Source organism: Silurus meridionalis, chromosome 17 (genome assembly GCF_014805685.1).
Source record: "Silurus meridionalis isolate SWU-2019-XX chromosome 17, ASM1480568v1, whole genome shotgun sequence".
NCBI classification, from domain to species: Eukaryota; Metazoa; Chordata; class Actinopteri; order Siluriformes; family Siluridae; genus Silurus; species Silurus meridionalis.
Window position 1 is genome coordinate 25,040,681 of NC_060900.1, and position 16,718 is coordinate 25,057,398.

At 38.0% G+C, this 16,718-nt stretch overlaps 1 protein-coding gene across 2 annotated transcripts; it reads left to right on the top strand.

The window, feature by feature from the left end:
* Nucleotides 1-2,408: 2,408 nt before the first annotated feature.
* On the top strand, nt 2,409-9,193 carry sec22bb (SEC22 homolog B, vesicle trafficking protein b). Of its 2 annotated transcripts, XM_046872178.1 has the most exons (6): nt 2,409-2,573; nt 3,530-3,541; nt 6,955-7,064; nt 7,354-7,514; nt 8,181-8,327; nt 8,437-9,193. In XM_046872178.1, exons 1-6 carry the CDS (start codon nt 2,499-2,501, stop codon nt 8,589-8,591), a joined length of 660 nt encoding a protein of 219 aa, XP_046728134.1. In that variant the 5' UTR covers nt 2,409-2,498; the 3' UTR covers nt 8,592-9,193. The 2 variants fall into 2 exon arrangements, with proteins under 2 accessions (XP_046728134.1, XP_046728135.1); XM_046872179.1 differs by lacking the exon at nt 3,530-3,541 and having other exon boundaries at nt 2,411-2,573.
* The last annotated feature ends 7,525 nt before the right edge of the window (nt 9,194-16,718 follow it).

The window sequence follows — 16,718 nt, forward strand, 5'->3', positions numbered from 1 at the left end:
CTAAGTGACACACACACACACACACACACACACACACACATCTATATCCCTTCCCACATAATCCTAATTTAGCTACTTTATTTCATTCATAAACTCACGTTTATTGCCTGTTATATAATCACACCTCGATGATGATTTTTTGAGGTAAAAATAATTCTGAACACAACACAATCAGAAGTTGAACACTCCAGTTAGATCTTAGCACTAAAACTTTGCACATACAAGCAGAAATTTAAAATTTGGCAAACTTTCTGAGTTGTCCCAAAACACTTTTTAGGATCATTCGGGGTCACACACTCCTGTAGTGATGGGAAAAACTGATCATTTTTAAAGAACGACTTGGTTCTTTGAACCTCGTTCAGTCAAAGTGAATTCATCTTCTTTTTTTTTTGAGTTAGTCATTTTGTTCATTTTGTTTCCATTTTCAATAAGCAGATCCCCAAAACACGTTTGCATACACCAACTTACTGACTGTAGTTCCAATAATAAAAATATGATAATGCAGCTAAGGACAAATTATGATAAACAGAAGGAGTAGCTCACCTCTCATATCTTCTGGTCCATGTCGTACGTTCTTTTTGTCACACGACTCTCAAGTATTTTAAGAATAATGTCAAGATTCTGGCAAAAATAAACCTGATCTACTGCATTTTGTAGCTTTTTTGGGAGTCACCTGACAAATGAACGAAAGACTCGGACCAGGGGACGCATGAGGACTTCACCGAGCGCGGGTGCGAGTCCTCAAAGCTCCAGCATTAAAATTACTGAAGCGTTTATATACAAACGTTTAGTCTGGGCGATTACATTATAAGGGTTTATTTTTTGTTTTTGTCCCACCAGAGCACATTGTTTAATAAACCGCAAATGATACCACCCCTACTGTGTCTGGAAGACATCTGGGTTTAGTTTTGTTCAAACTGCATCAAATCACAGGACAGAGAAGTTGGAAGCATGTTACTCAAAATCATATCAAATGAGATTGAGTTAGAGTTCTTGCTCATATCTTTATATACATATATTTTTATTAGTGACTCATGAGTTACATCGTCGTCCTTGCCAGAGAACGTTGTGTGATTACAGCTCATGAAAACATGCTCCGTCTGGATATTATTTATGACTAAGTGTGCTTCTGATTGTTCTATGTCAAAGGTGAAGGTTTTGTGATGACATTTTATAACTGCGACTTTCAGACCTGCACTACATAATCTCGGACTTCCCAAAGTTTATTGTGAAGGGCAATGGTCACCCAGTGACCGCTTTGAGTGTGTGAATGAAGAAGATTAATTATAATTTGGAATAATACACTTTTATCTGCTTATCCTTGTAAAGACAATCGTAAATGTATTACCCTTACCTCAGTATGCATAAGGAAACATTTTGGCCTTTGTAGTTTAAGTTTTTAATTTCAGACAAATGTGGTGTCTCTCAAATTGATCCCAACAGCCAATCACTGATTACCACAGCTCCCAATCACTGATCATCACAGTTGCCAATCACTGATCACCACAATTTCCAACCGCTGATCACCACAGTTCCCAATGACCAATCACTGATCACCACAGCTCCCAACAAACCAGTCACTGATCACCACAGCTCCCAACAAACCAATCACTGATCACCACAGTTTCCAATCACTGATCACCACAGTTCCCAACAATCAATCACTGATCACCACAGTTCCCAACAATCAATCACTGATCGACAGTTTCCAATGACCAATTACTGATCACCACAGCTCCCATCAACCAATTACTGATCACCACAGCTCCCAACAATCAATCACTGATCACCACAGCTCCCATCAACCAATTACTGATCACCACAGCTCCCAACAATCAATCACTGATCGCAACAGTTTTCAACAACCAAAAACTGATCACAATAGCTCCCAACAATCACCAATCACCATTGTTCCCAACAACTAATCACTGATCACTACGGTTACGAGCAACCAATCACTGATCACCACTGTTCTCAACAACCAAAACAATATCTATTATACATGCATTATTTAATTTCAAAGCCATCATGCTTTTTAATGCAGCATGTATTAATTTTATTTGCAGATAAAAAGTTTTTTCTAAAAAAAATTAAATAAAATTGTGTGTTTTTCAAGCAATAAAAAAAACCCCGCTAACCAGAACTAATTACACTTGGATACAAATTTCCCTACGGACAGCTAATAAGGCAGCACCATACTGTCACGTATTTCCGGCCAGCTCATCGAGTCCACGACTGTTGACAACCTGTCATTTTTCTTTCCCAATCGTTTTCCGAACGACTTTACTTTACGCATTCTGATTGGCCTTTTCGCTTCCGTTTTGTGCGATATGGTTGGCCGGGCGTTCACGCTCCGTCTATTATTATCTCAAGGAACCAATCATAGCGCGGTGGGCGGGATTTGCACGTAATGCGGGTGGGAGAAGTAGGCTGCGTAATTCAGAGAGCCGTCATCACATCTGCAGGCTGAAGCGGCTCGGAGCAGAAATTACAGAAAAATGGTGTTGTTCACGATGATCGCGCGGCTGGCGGATGGACTGCCTCTGGCTGCGTCAATGCAAGAAGACGAACAGGTTTAATTTTTACTTTTAAAACAATTTTTATTTCCCGAAAGCTATCAGCTAGTTATGGCTAGGTAGCTACATTAGCTCAACTGAAACGGAGAATAAAATAACAGCGATAAGTTGTTATATATCACTTAACAGCATTTAAAAAAAAAACATGGATTTTAATTTAGAACATAATATCCATAAATTAACAATGCGTCCTAACTTTCTTAAGTTCATCTATTAAGACGACACTAGTTTCAGTGCGATACGGAGGAAAATATCGTATCGCGATACTTACATAAGTTTTCATGATACACGATATATCGTGATGTGTGTTTCGTGAATGTAACCAGCTAGCCTGTAGATCAGCAGTGTTGGGGAGAAGGTGCGAGTCCTGTGGTTCTGTTTCCAAAAGAAATTAGTAATTAAATAAAAATGTCAAAAAGGCGGGTGTCTTGGGGCGGTTGATCGGACCGGCCCTACAGCTCCTGCGTGGTATGTGACCGTGTTTTATTCCATCCCCTGCGTACCACTTTCGTTTTGTACAGTGAAATGTGCAAAATAGGAAAAGGCCTTATAACCCGTGTTTCATCTCGTCCAGTTTTATATGTAAATTTGTTTACTAAGTTTACTGGAACCTTATGGAGGAAAACAGAACGCAGTGGCGAGCAAACGAATGTACTCAAAGTTTATTTATTTATTTATTTATTTTTTTCGTCTGAAAATATATGTTGTATTTTTCAGCTTCCATCAAAAAAGGCCACGCCCACAAAAAATGTACTGCACCAAATGTGATTTTTATTTTTTTCAAGTATGAATTCAGTCTGTTGTGATCTTTTATGTATAAAGAGAAAGGGGGGGGGGTGAAAACTTTTGCATCTTATTGTAAAAACGATAGCTAACAGCAGCGAGTGTAGCTGTGTGGACTAACTCACGTCTCTTCCTTTCTGTCCCTTCATTTCTCTCATGCGGCCGTGAAGGCAAGTGAGAAGGTTTGTTCAGATTCTGCTTCATTCCTTTGCCATATTTATCCCTCAATTATCCATCCATCCATCCATCCATCTAAACATTCGGTCTGACTGACTGTCTGTGTATCTAATCACCTGTCTATCATTCTGTCCATTTCTCTTTCTTTCTGTCTGTTTGTATTTCTATCAGTCTGTTTGTCTTTCCTTCGGTCTATCCATCCATCATCAACATCTATTCGTACATTCATTCATGTCTATCCATCCATCCTAAAATATCAATCTATCCATCATCCATGTACATCCATCCATCCATCCATCCATCCATCCATGTTTCTGAACACCGCCATTTGAATAAGTTGTAGTTTTCATAATAACGACCTTCACACACATTTGTACAGCAGCAGACGCCCCGTACTGTTAAAGAAGCTTTTTTGACAAGGTGTTTATCTCATAAGTATGTAATGAGTCTCCAGACCTCTTTTAAATTTTTTTGTGTTTGTTTGAATTTGCTACAAAGCAAAGAACGAGAGAACGAGTTTCACCTCCGCTCCAGGGCAGGCGAGAACTTTAGCTGCAATTATAAACCAGATGTCCCCAACCACCGGTGTGTAAGAATGTGCTGAGGAGAATATGTGTCTCTCTCATACGTTATAGATAGATAGATATAGATATATTTATGTGAGTGAGAGTGAGAGAGAGAGAGAGAGAGAGAGAGAGAGAATTCCAATAAATCGATACACCCATGGGTTTATCACATGCCCTCCCCCCTAATGTGAGCAGCACGAGTTGTGATTATGTCGCTGGATGGCTGCGAATTGAAACGAATATTTACTGTATATTCATATTCGTTCCAATTCATCCCAAAGGTGTTGAGTAGGGATGAGATCAGAGCTCTGTAGCAGGCCACTCAAGATCTTCCTCTCCAAAGCATGTAAAGCAGATCTGCAAGAAGCTCAGTTTGTGCACAGGGACGCTGCCATGCTGGAACAGGTTTTGGGTTTTCAAAATCAAGTGAATGCAAAATTCAGCTTTGTGGTAAGAGTTTGGAGAAGAGCCGCATGTAGCAGGAAAGGTCAGGTGACCCAATACTTTTGAAAATAGTGTGTGTGTATGTACAGTGGTGTGAATATTATTGTTTTTTGCTTGTGTCACACTTTAATGTTTCAGATCATCAAACTAATTTAAATATTAGTACAAGATAACACAAGTGAACACAACATGCAGTTTTTAAATGAAGGTTTTTATTATTGAGGGAAAACAAAATCCTACATGGCCCTGTGTGAAAAAGTGTTTGCTCCCTAAACCTAATAACTGGTTGGGCCGCTCTTAGCAGCAACAACTGCAATCGAGCGTTTGTGATAACATTCTCCTCCAGGATTTTTTGGTAAACAGCAGAATTCATGGTTCCATTGATCTCAGCAAGTCTTCCAGGACCTGAAGCAGCAGAACAGCCCCAGACCATCACACTACCCCCAACATATTTTACTGTTGGTATGATGCTCTTTTTCTGAAATGCGCTGGTAATTTTACACCAGACGTAATGGGACACACAGCTTCCAAAAACTTTTGTCTCGTCAATCCCAAAAGTCTTGGGGATCATTACGATGTTTTCTGGCAAAACTGAGACGAGCCTTTATGTTCTTTTTACTCAGCAGCGGTTTCTATTTTGGTGCTCTACAATGCAGACCATTTTTGCCGTCTCTTTCTTATGGTGGAGTCATGAACACTGACCTTAACTGAGGCAAGTGAGGCCTGCAGATATCTGGATGTTGTCGTGGGGTCTTTTGTGACCTCTTGGAGGAGTCGTCGCTGTGCTCTTGGGGTCATTTTGGTTGGCCGGCCCACTCCTGGGAAGGATCTCCACTGTTTCATGTTTTTGTCATTTGTGAATAATTTCTCTCACCTTGGTTCACTGGAGTCCCAAAGCTTTAGAAACAGCTTTATAACCTTTTCCAGACTGATAGATCTCAATTACTTTCTTTCTCATTTGTTTCTGAATTTCTTTGGATCTCGGCATGATGTCTAGCCTTTGAGGATCTTTTGATCTACTTCACTTTGTCAGCCAGGTCCTATTTAAGAGATTTCTTGATTGTGAACTGGTGTGGCAGTAATCAGGCCTGGGTGTGGTGAGAGAAATTCAACTCGGGTGTGATAAACCAAAATCTTAACGGGGGCAAACACTTTTTTAAACAGGGCCATGTGGTTTTGGATTTTGTTTTTCCTCAATAATAAAAACCTTCATTTAAAAACTGCATCTTGTGTTCACTTGTGTTATCTTTTACTAATATTTAAATTAGTTTGATGATCTCAAACATCTGAAATCAGGAAGGGGGCAAACACTTTTTCACACCAATGTGTGTGTGTGTGTGTGTGTGTGTGTGTATATATATATATATATATATATATATATATATATATATATATATATATATATATATATATATATATATATATATATATAATATAATATAATTTTTTTTGACACTGTGCACCAGTAGCTATGGAGCTATGGAATAGATATAACTATACATTTAACTTATATTAAGAGTAATTTAATTACTCTTAATATAAGTTAAATGTATAGTTATATCTATTTTTGTATAGAAAACAACTTCCTCCACACACACACACACACACACACACACACACACACACACATCTGACCAGCTGATCTGTGTAAATATTTTCAAAACAAGTGACCTGTGGTGTATAAAAGATTGGAGAACCCTGGTATAAACTAGAGGTCAACCAACCAATTAATCAACCATTTTTCAAACGAATACTGGTTTAAAAAACAAACAAAGACCAGTAGTACTAAACTTTATTTCAAATATATAAATATATAAATATATAAATATATATATATATATATATATATATATATATATATATATATATATATATATATATATATATAAAAAACAGTGCTGAATCATGAAAATGTGCTAAATGAAATAAATATAAATATGAAGGAAAATAAGACATGCATTTGAACTGAAACAAAATGTAACAATACAAATGAATGAAAAATTCAATAAATAATAATAAAAAAAAAAAAGTCAAATAAACAGCAGATTAGTGGCATTATTGATTGGCCTCTAGAGGCCACTCTCGTACTGTATAACGCAACCCGGAAAAACTATCAGTATGGATTTGTGCCAATAGTTCCAGTAATCGACTGCCAGTGCCGATTAATCTGCAAAACTGATGAATTGTTCGACCTCTATTGTAAACAGTTCAAATGTATGGCACGTTTAATAAATGAAAATTTACACAGCAGCTGTAAATTGCTGTGGTGTAAGTGGGATAAAAGGAGGGGAGGGGGCGATTTTATGATCGAACATATAAGCACGTGCCTAATAGGTGGTTACTGTATGTCTCAATGTGTGTGTTATCTATCTGACATGTAACCGTGTGTGTGTGTGTATGTTTTGTAGATGGGTCGGGACATGCAGCAGTATCAGAGCCAAGCCAAACAGCTGTTTCGGAAGCTTAATGAACAAAGTCCAACACGCTGCACGCTGGAGGCCGGATCTATGACCTTTCAGTGAGCAACACACACACAAACACACACACACAAAAAAATGTATTTCAGGCCGTTCAAATGTATATACAGGTCATTCAATTGAAAAAAATGGCTATCCTGACTTCCTGTTGTCATCCTCACTTCCTGTTCTGTGTGACCTCATTCCTCGTGTCATTTCCTGGAGCAGAATTTCCAAATGTGTGTGTGTGAGTGTGCGTATAAGAGTGAACGTATCTCGAAATGATCCGGTTCACTGACCGATCTGATTTGTCTGATCTAATCCGATCTGTTTTTTCTGTTCTTTGTAAAGTTACCTGATCGAGAAGGGGGTGTGTTACCTGGTGCTCTGTGAGGCCGCGTTCTCTAAGAAACTCGCCTTCGCTTACTTAGAAGATCTCCAAGCCGAGTTCCACGAGCAGTACGGCAAGAAAGTTCCCACCGTGTCCAGGCCGTACTCCTTCATCGAGTTTGGTAAGAAAGAGAGAAAGAAAGGGATTTTTGATGTATAAATAAACGTGTTTGGTCTTTGGGTGGGAAAACTCTGATTCCCCTGTCAGTCATAGAGATCCAGCCAATCGTCTGTGTGCATGAGCTTGTGCATGCAGAAGAGGGTAGATAGCGCCTTCCTCTCTGTGTGTGCGAGTAAACAAGTGTGTGTGTGTAAGTGCGTATAACAGAGCAATGTGTGCACAAGAGTGAATGTGTGTGTGTGTGTGTGTGTATATGAGAGTGAATGTGTATGTGTGTGTGTGTGTGTGTGTGTTAGTGTGTATGAGAGTAAATGTGTGTAAGAGTGTGAATGTGTGCACAAGAGTGATTGTGTGTGAGAGTAAATGTGTGTGTGTATGAGAGTGAATGTGTGTGGTAGTGTGTGGTAGTGTGTGTGTGTGTAAGAGAAAGAGTGAATGTGTGTGTGAGTGTTAGTGTGTGTGTGTGTGCTCTCCAGTCGTGCTTGCTCTCTGGGTGGGAGGGGCAAACTCTCGTGTCCCTGTCAATCATGGATTTTTATCCAATCATTGGTGTTTGTGAGCTGATGTATGTGGCAGAGGGAAGACCGCATCGATCTCTGAGCGTTTGTGGTCATCAGCATCAGTAAGATGATTGAAGTGTCACTGACCGGCTTTCACCTGCCCACAGACACGTACATCCAGAAAACGAAGAAGTCTTATATCGACAGCAGAGCTCGCAGGAACCTGGGCAGCATTAACACAGAGCTGCAGGACGTCCAGAGGATCATGGTGGCCAACATCGAGGAGGTGCTGCAGCGTGGAGAAGCTTTATCAGGTAACAAAACAAAACAAAGCTCAAATCACATAAACTGTTCAGTAATCGTTGATGTTGTGCAGGTTTAAGGCGGCTTTCGTTTTATTGTCGTTTGTTTGTGGTCTTTTAGCTTTGGACTCGAAGGCCAGCAACCTTTCGAGTTTGTCCAAGAAATACCGCAGCGACGCCAAATACCTGAACACGCGCTCCACCTACGCCAAGCTGGCGGCCGGCGGCGTCTTCTTCATCATGCTCATCGTATACGTCCGTTTCTGGTGGCTGTGAGGACGTGGAGGAGGGAGGAGACGTGATGGAGGCTCGATACGAGCCGCCGTCGCTCTCCGTTTCCTCAGAGACTGATGGTTCCGGCACTTTCTGTCCCCGGGCAGGTCGCAGGCTGAGCTACGATTCTCCGATTGTTCATGTGTTGTATGTTTTATTAACCGACGCGGAAGGATGTGCGAATGACCGAGTGTGTGAGGGTGTGTGTGTAAGAGAGAGAGGGAGAGGGAGAGTGTGTGTGTGTGTGTATATATATTTAGTGTGTTTGTGAAGATGGTGACGGTGAAAGCTTTTCCTCCAGGAATCCGCCCATAAAGAGCGCCACCAAGTGGACAATTTGCCTCATCTTACACTTCATCTGAGAGAACCAGAGATACTCACTCACTTCCTGACTAGCTTACACACACACATACACTTGGTCGTTCGTGTTTTGATGGATGGATTGATTTTTTTTGTTCCCAAGGTTTACAGGCCGTGTGTTTAGGCAGTGAAACACACCGCTGTGAGAAGCACCACAGCAGGGAAAAGCAAAAAAAATAAAAATGGAAAAAAGACTCTGGTGTACTTTAGCCTTTGATTTGACAATAAAGCGGTTCGGTATCTGATGCCTGTGGTTTCAGTGTCTATTCTAATAAACGCCATGACGTTTGTTTTTGTCGTTTTGGTCTAAAATCATTGAGTTAATCAGAGCTGCGACTTGAAACAGTCAAGAAGAATAAAATATATAGAAATATACATGAATATATGGAAATGGCTGAAAGAATGTGTAATATTTTGTGTAGCTTAGTGTTTAAGGTATCGTACTCCACTACCAAGCTGCCATTGATGGGCCCTTGAGCGAGGCCCTCGACTCTCAACCGCTCCGGTATAAAAAATTATCGATTGTTTTCTTGGAAAAAAAATCAATTGACTCTCAAAAGCTTTCAACGGAGAAAAGAAAGAATTATAGCGTGAAAGATCTCTGTGTGTTTTGAACAATCCGTCAGTCCAACATTCTGCTTTCTATCCGTCGAGGATCATCACACGTGTGTCCTCTTCTTACACTGTGAATCTCTGCACAACATCTCCAGATGCTCATTGTGGAACAAAACCCAACCCCTCGCATCTCACCGTGTCCTCCAGATCATCTGCGATCAGATTTCTCAAGTTTCTATTATATTGTTAATCATTTGTGCAAACAGCCCCAGAGGGCACATACCTCCTGAGACAAAGACCACCAATAAAATTCCTGTTTCATTCCAGGTTTTGGATGTGAGATGGATCATTTGTGCTGTAATGCATTGATCATATTTGGTATTGTGAGATTTTGATTACAGTCAATAAATACATTTCTCACCCTTTTTTTTTTTTGCATGTGGCTCACAAAGGTTTATTCCCTCCTTTTTCTGCTTTCAGTATTAAAGTAATTACAAAGGAATCCAAATTATACAATTTTTTTTGTTATATTTATATATACAGATGCGTACGAGTATCTGTTGCATTACGATCCTCATACGTGTGTTAGACTGAAAGTTAATTACTGAAGTACAAAAAAATAAAAAGAGAAAAAAATATGAAGTGTGTGTGTGGTGACTGTGTTACTCTGTAATTATTGGTCATGTATATGGTGATGAGCGCTTTGGATCTTTTCAGACGTATTGGGGACATTTTGAAACCCATTTCATGCATCACAACAACTCCCATTATAGGATTTTCTTTTCCTGGGTTTATTCAGTCTGCTGATACGATTTTATACCGTAAATATAATCATCACAATGATTAAAAATAATAAAGCAATACTAAAGATACACTGATCAGGAATAACATTATGACATGAACAACACTGTCTCTTCATCGGGGCACCTGTTAGTGGGAAATATTAAGTAGCACGTGACGTCTAGACGTCTGGGTCGGAGCATTTTCAAAACTGCAGCTCCTGTGAGATGTTCCTGGTCTGCAGTGGTCAGAAAGTGCTCCAAGGAAGGAACAGTGGTGAATTTCATGCGTGGACGAGGTTCATTAATGCATGTGAGGAGCGAAGGCTGGTCCGTGTGGTCTGATTTATCAGACGAGCTCCTGTAGATCAAACTGCTGAAGAAGTTCATGCTGTTGACATCCAAATACACATTTATTTTCCATTCGCCCCATAATAAGCTTCACTCCTCCCCTGGGAAAACATTCCACTCAATTTTGGAGTGTGCTTGTGGAGATTAGTGGAGATTTATTCAGATTCAGGGGTGTTAGTAAAGTCAGGTAATGATGTACATGAGTTGAGGAGGCCTGGGGTGCAGTCAGCATGAGAAAAAACAATCATTTACAAAGCTGCTCAATAAGGGTTTGGGTTTTGTCTTTTCCTTTTCTTTTTCTTTTGGCTTCTTCTTTACATCTGCCTCTTTCAAACCAACTACATGCATGTCTTCCCCCACCACATCCATAAACCTCTTCCTTAGTCTTCCTCTTTTCCTCCTTCCTCAGCACAGCTCATCTCTTTCCATTTTTATCCAGTCAAATGAACAACAGAAAGAAGATTCAGTCCACACATGTGATTTCTTGTCTACATTTGTGACTGTATTTATTAAAAGAAAGAGCTCATCAGGCTCACATGTAATAGTGATTGCACTTTATGCAGTTTGAAATATTTGTCATAAACCTGCGGTACCACTTTATTTCACTAGGAGGCGCCAAAATACCAACTAACATAAATTACTGTTTAAAAGACTTGAACTCACACAGGCTGTATGTAGTGCCTCTGTTTTAGGGAGACATCAAATGGATGTGGATTAAATGTGCTTCACGATTTGCAGTACATTTCTACAGAGCTGAACAAGCTTTCTATAAGACATTGTGCATTATATGGGACAATGTTATATCATAATACTACAGTGTCCTTACTTCAGTAAGGATCTGAATCCCAAAATGCATTGTATAATAACCTGTGCACTGAAATTCACATGCAAAATGACAATATCTACTACATAGTGTATCTAATTTTATGTATGTGTATATATAGTGTAAGTGTGCTTGCTCTTTAGCTTCTGCACATTTTTACACTGACCAGAACCTTGAGCCGGAGTTCGTGGTGGCATCAAACGTTTCGAGACTCGCAATGTTTGACAAGAAAGTACTTTATTTATCTATGTTTACACACAATCACCTATAAAATAGTCTCCTTGCTCAGCAATACAGCACTCCCAGCATTCCTGCCACTTCTGGAACGTGTCTTCTTTTTCGAAGGGTGTCAAGCATCTTCTGCGATTTGCACTGGATCTCTGTAATGGTGCCAAAACGGCGACCTTTGAGCTGGATCTTCATGTTCAGGAACAGGGCGAAATCCATAGGAGCCAGGGCGAGTAGGGTGGGTGCGGAAGAGAGATCATGTTGGTATTGGCGAGAAACTCACACGTGAGAAGATCTCAGTGACAGACCGAGCAAGTGATCAGAATAGCAGACGTGGTAATGCACATGGTCAGGATGATGCCTTTTGACACACTGACTTAGGAAGGTCAATGCTCCCTGTGACTGTGCCTTGTGCTGCCATCTGTTGGTGTGTTACAAAACTAGTCTCGAAACGTTTTGATACCACCTCATATATGCTGTACACATACTTACATTTTTATCTGCACTTTTTAGGTTGTACTATTACTATTTGCATTTCTGTCTACAAGCCACTGTCACAAACCATATGTTGTGAGTGGATATATAGTATAGTATAGTATAGTATAGTATAGTATAGTATAGTATAGTATAGTATAGTATAGTATAGTATAGTGTGGTAAAGTGTAGTGTAGTATAGTGTAGTGTACAGTAGCATAGTTAGGATAGTATTATAAGGTATAGTAGAGTGTACTGTAGTGTAGTATAGTACAGATGGTATAGTATAGTGTACAGTAATATAGTATAGTGTAGTGTAGTATTGAATAGTGTAGTATAGTATAGTGTGCAGTAGTGTAGTAGTAGTTAGTATAGTATAGTTTACAGGAGAATAGTTTAGTGTAGTATAGTATAGTGTACAGTAGCATAGTATAGTATAGTGTAGTATAGTGTAGTGTAGTGTAGTGTAGTATAGTGTACAGTAGTATAGTATAGTGTACAGCAGTATAGTTAATATAGTATAGTGTGGTGTAGTGTAGTAGTATAGTGTGCAGTAGTGTAGTAGTAATTAGTATAGTATAGTGTACAGTAGTATAGTTAATATAGTATAGTGTAGTGTAGTATTGAATAGTGTAGTATAGTGTAGTGTGGTATAGTGTGCAGTAGTGTAGTAGTAGTTAGTATAGTATAGTTTACAGGAGAATAGTTTAGTGTAGTATAGTATAGTGTACAGTAGTATAGTTGATATAGTATAGTGTGGTGTAGTATTGAATAGTGTAGTATAGTATAGTGTGCAGTAGTGTAGTAGTAGTTAGTATGGTATAGTTTACAGGAGAATAGTTTAGTGTAGTATAGTATAGTGTACAGTAGCATAGTATAGTATAGTGTAGTAGTGTAGTGTAGTGTAGTGTAGTGTAGTATAGTGTGCAGCAGTGTAGTAGTAATTAGTATAGTATAGTGTACAGTAGTATAGTTGATATAGTATGGTGTGGTGTAGTATTGAATAGTGTAGTATAGTGTAGTGTAGTGTGTGGTGTAGTAGTAGTTAGTATAGTATAGTTTACAGGAGAATAGTTTAGTGTAGTATGGTATAGTGTACAGTAGTATAGTTGATATAGTATAGTGTGGTGTAGTATAGTATAGTGTGCAGTGTAGTGTAGTGTGGTATAGTATAGTATGGTATAGTATAGTATAGTGTAGTGTAGTGTAGTAGTATAGTGTACAGTAATATAGTATAGTGTACAGTAGTATAGTTAATATAGTATAGTGTAGTATTGTATAGTTTGCAGTAGTATAGTATAGTATAGTATAGTGTGTGGTGTAGTAGTAGTAGTATAGTGTAGTGTACAGGAGAATAGTACAGTGTACAGTAGTATAGTATAGTATAGCATAGTATAGCATAGCATAGTATAGTATAGTGTGGTGTAGTATTGAATAGTGTAGTATAGTGTGGTATAGTGTGCAGTAGTGTAGTAGTAGTTAGTATAGTATAGTTTACAGGAGAATAGTTTAGTGTAGTATAGTATGGTGTACAGTAGTATAGTATAGTGTGGTGTAGTATGGTGTGGTGTGGTGTAGTGTAGTATAGTGTACAGTAGTATAGTATAGTACAGTATAGTAAAGTATAGTGTAGTGTAGTGTGGTGTAGTGTAGTATGGTGTGCAGTAGTGTAGTAGTAATTAGTATAGTATAGTGTACAGTGGTATAGTTAATATAGTATAGTGTAGTGTAGTATTGAATAGTGTAGTATAGTGTGGTGTGGTATAGTGTGCAGCAGTGTAGTAGTAGTTAGTATAGTATAGTTTACAGGAGAATAGTTTAGTGTAGTATAGTATAGTGTACAGTAGTATAGTTGATATAGTATAGTGTAGTGTAGTATTGAATAGTGTAGTATAGCATAGTGCAGTGCAGTGCAGTGTAGTAGTAGTTAGTATAGTATAGTTTACAGGAGAATAGTATAGTGTACAGTAGCATAGTATAGTATAGTGTAGTATAGTGCAGTGTAGTGTAGTGTAGTATAGTGTGCAGTAGTGTAGTAGTAATTAGTATAGTATAGTGTACAGTAGTATAGTTAATATAGTATAGTGTAGTGTAGTATTGAATAGTGTAGTATAGTATAGTGTAGTGTGGTATAGTGTGCAGTAGTGTAGTAGTAGTTAGTATAGTATAGTTTACAGGAGAATAGTTTAGTGTAGTATAGTATAGTGTACAGTAGTATAGTTGATATAGTATAGTGTAGTGTAGTATTGTATAGTTTGCAGTAGTGTAGTATAGTATAGCATAGTATAGTATAGTATAGTGTAGTGTAGTGTAGTGTGTAGTGTAATAGTAGTATAGTATAGTGTACAGTAGTATAGTTAATATAGTATAGTGTAGTATTGTATAGTTTGCAGTAGTATAGTATAGTATAGTATAGTGTGTGGTGTAGTAGTAGTAGTATAGTGTAGTGTACAGGAGAATAGTACAGTGTACAGTAGTATAGTATAGTATAGTATAGTATAGTATAGCATAGTATAGTATAGTATAGTATAGTGTGGTGTAGTAGTAGTAGTAGTATAGTGTAGTGTACAGGAGAATAGTACAGTGTACAGTAGTATAGTATAGTATAGTATAGTTTAGTATAGTATAGTTTAGTATAGTGTAGTGTAGTGTAGTGTGTGTTTTGTAGTAGTAGTATAGTATAGTGTACAGGAGAATAGTAAAGTATACAGTAGTATAGTATAGTATAGCATAGTATAGTATAGTATAGTATAGCATAGCATAGTATAGTATAGTAGTGTAGTGTGGTATAGTGTGCAGCAGTGTAGTAGCAGTAGTATAGTATAGTGTACAGGAGAATAGTAAAGTATACAGTAGTATAGTATAGTATAGTATAGTATAGTATAGTATAGTATAGTATAGTATAGTATAGTGTACAGTAATATAGTATAGTGTGTGGTGTAGTAGTAGTATAGTGTAGTATAGTGTACAGGAGAATAGTACAGTGTACAGTAGTATAGTATAGTATAGTATAGTATAGTATAGTATAGTGTAGTAGTAGTAGTATAGTGTAGTGTAGTGTGTGTGTTTTGTAGTAGTAGTATAGTATAGTGTACAGGAGAATAGTAAAGTATACAGTAGTATAGTATAGTATAGTATAGTATAGTATAGTATAGTATAGTATAGTATAGTATAGTTATAGTATAGATATAGTATAGTTATAGTATAGATCCAGTTTTAGATAAATCTAGTACTGGTATGAAGTCTCCCTCTTCTATGTCAAATGTTTTTTTCCCACGTTTACCAGCCTTTTTCTCGTATTGATTATTATTATATTATTATATTTATTAACAGTTCTTTAATTCCCCTCGTTGTAGATTCAGAATTTTCGCCCCTGGTTATTTCTGATCACGCTTCTTTAAGCTTTGAAGTGATTTTATTTTCGCGTCCACCATTGAGGATCAAGTCTTTACTGTTATCTGAGGCAGTACTTTGTGAGTATATTTCTACCTCAATAGAGGTAACCAGACCGACTCAATCGCTTATTCTTTACTTTGGGAAAGAATAAGCCTTAAAGTCTTAAAGCCTTTTTAAGAGGTCAGATAATCTCTTATCCTGCTTATATTAACAAAAAACAAAAAAAACAGATATCAGATAATATTCGAGCCCTTGATGACCAATATGCTCTTAATCCGACCCCTGAGTTACATAAACAAACGCTTAATTTGCAGGCAGAATTTGATCTGCTATTTACTGGTGAAGTGAAGAAGCTCATGTTGTGTGGAAATTACTATGAATATGGGGATGTTTGGTTGGCTGTTAGTCCACCGATTGCGTAGTCGAGCGGCTTTGTGCCCTATCACTTAGATTGCACAGCCTAGTGGTACTTTAACCTCAGATCCTTTAGAAATTAATGCAATATTTCAAAGTTTTTATTCCTCCTCATACACAGCTGAAGCTCCTGCTATATCATATAACATGAACCAATTTCTTAAAGTTATTGAATTTCCCAAAGTTGACCCTTCATTAGCATCTGAACTTGACAGCCCACTTACCTTAATCAATTAATTCATAGCAATTCGAAGAAATCGCCAGACCCTGACGGGTTTCCTTCCGAATTTTATAAGATATTTAATAAATTAAATAAAATTTAAATTAGCCCCATTACTATTGGCAATGTTTGAGGAATCCTTAGAGGCCAACGTAATTCATGTCTATATGAATTACATAACGTTGAGTCCTTCCTTTCTTTGAGCAACAGTTGAGTTATACATGCTTGTCTCAATGTTGATAGCAGTTATCTCTTCAACGCAGATGTCCAGATTTTAGCCAAACTTTTGGACTCTTGTTTGGAGAGGATTCTCCCTCATATTATCTCAGGGGAGTGGAGCAGACTGGATTTATAAAGAGACGACATTCCTTTTCAAACATTTATACTCTGTTTAATATTATATATTTGAAGCAAAGTAGTAGTTTCTCAGAGGCGGTAATTTCCTTAGACGCTAAAAAGGTGTTTGATAGGATAGAGTGAGGATATCTTTTTAGGGTGTTGAGTTTGGCTTTGGGGATGGAATTACATCT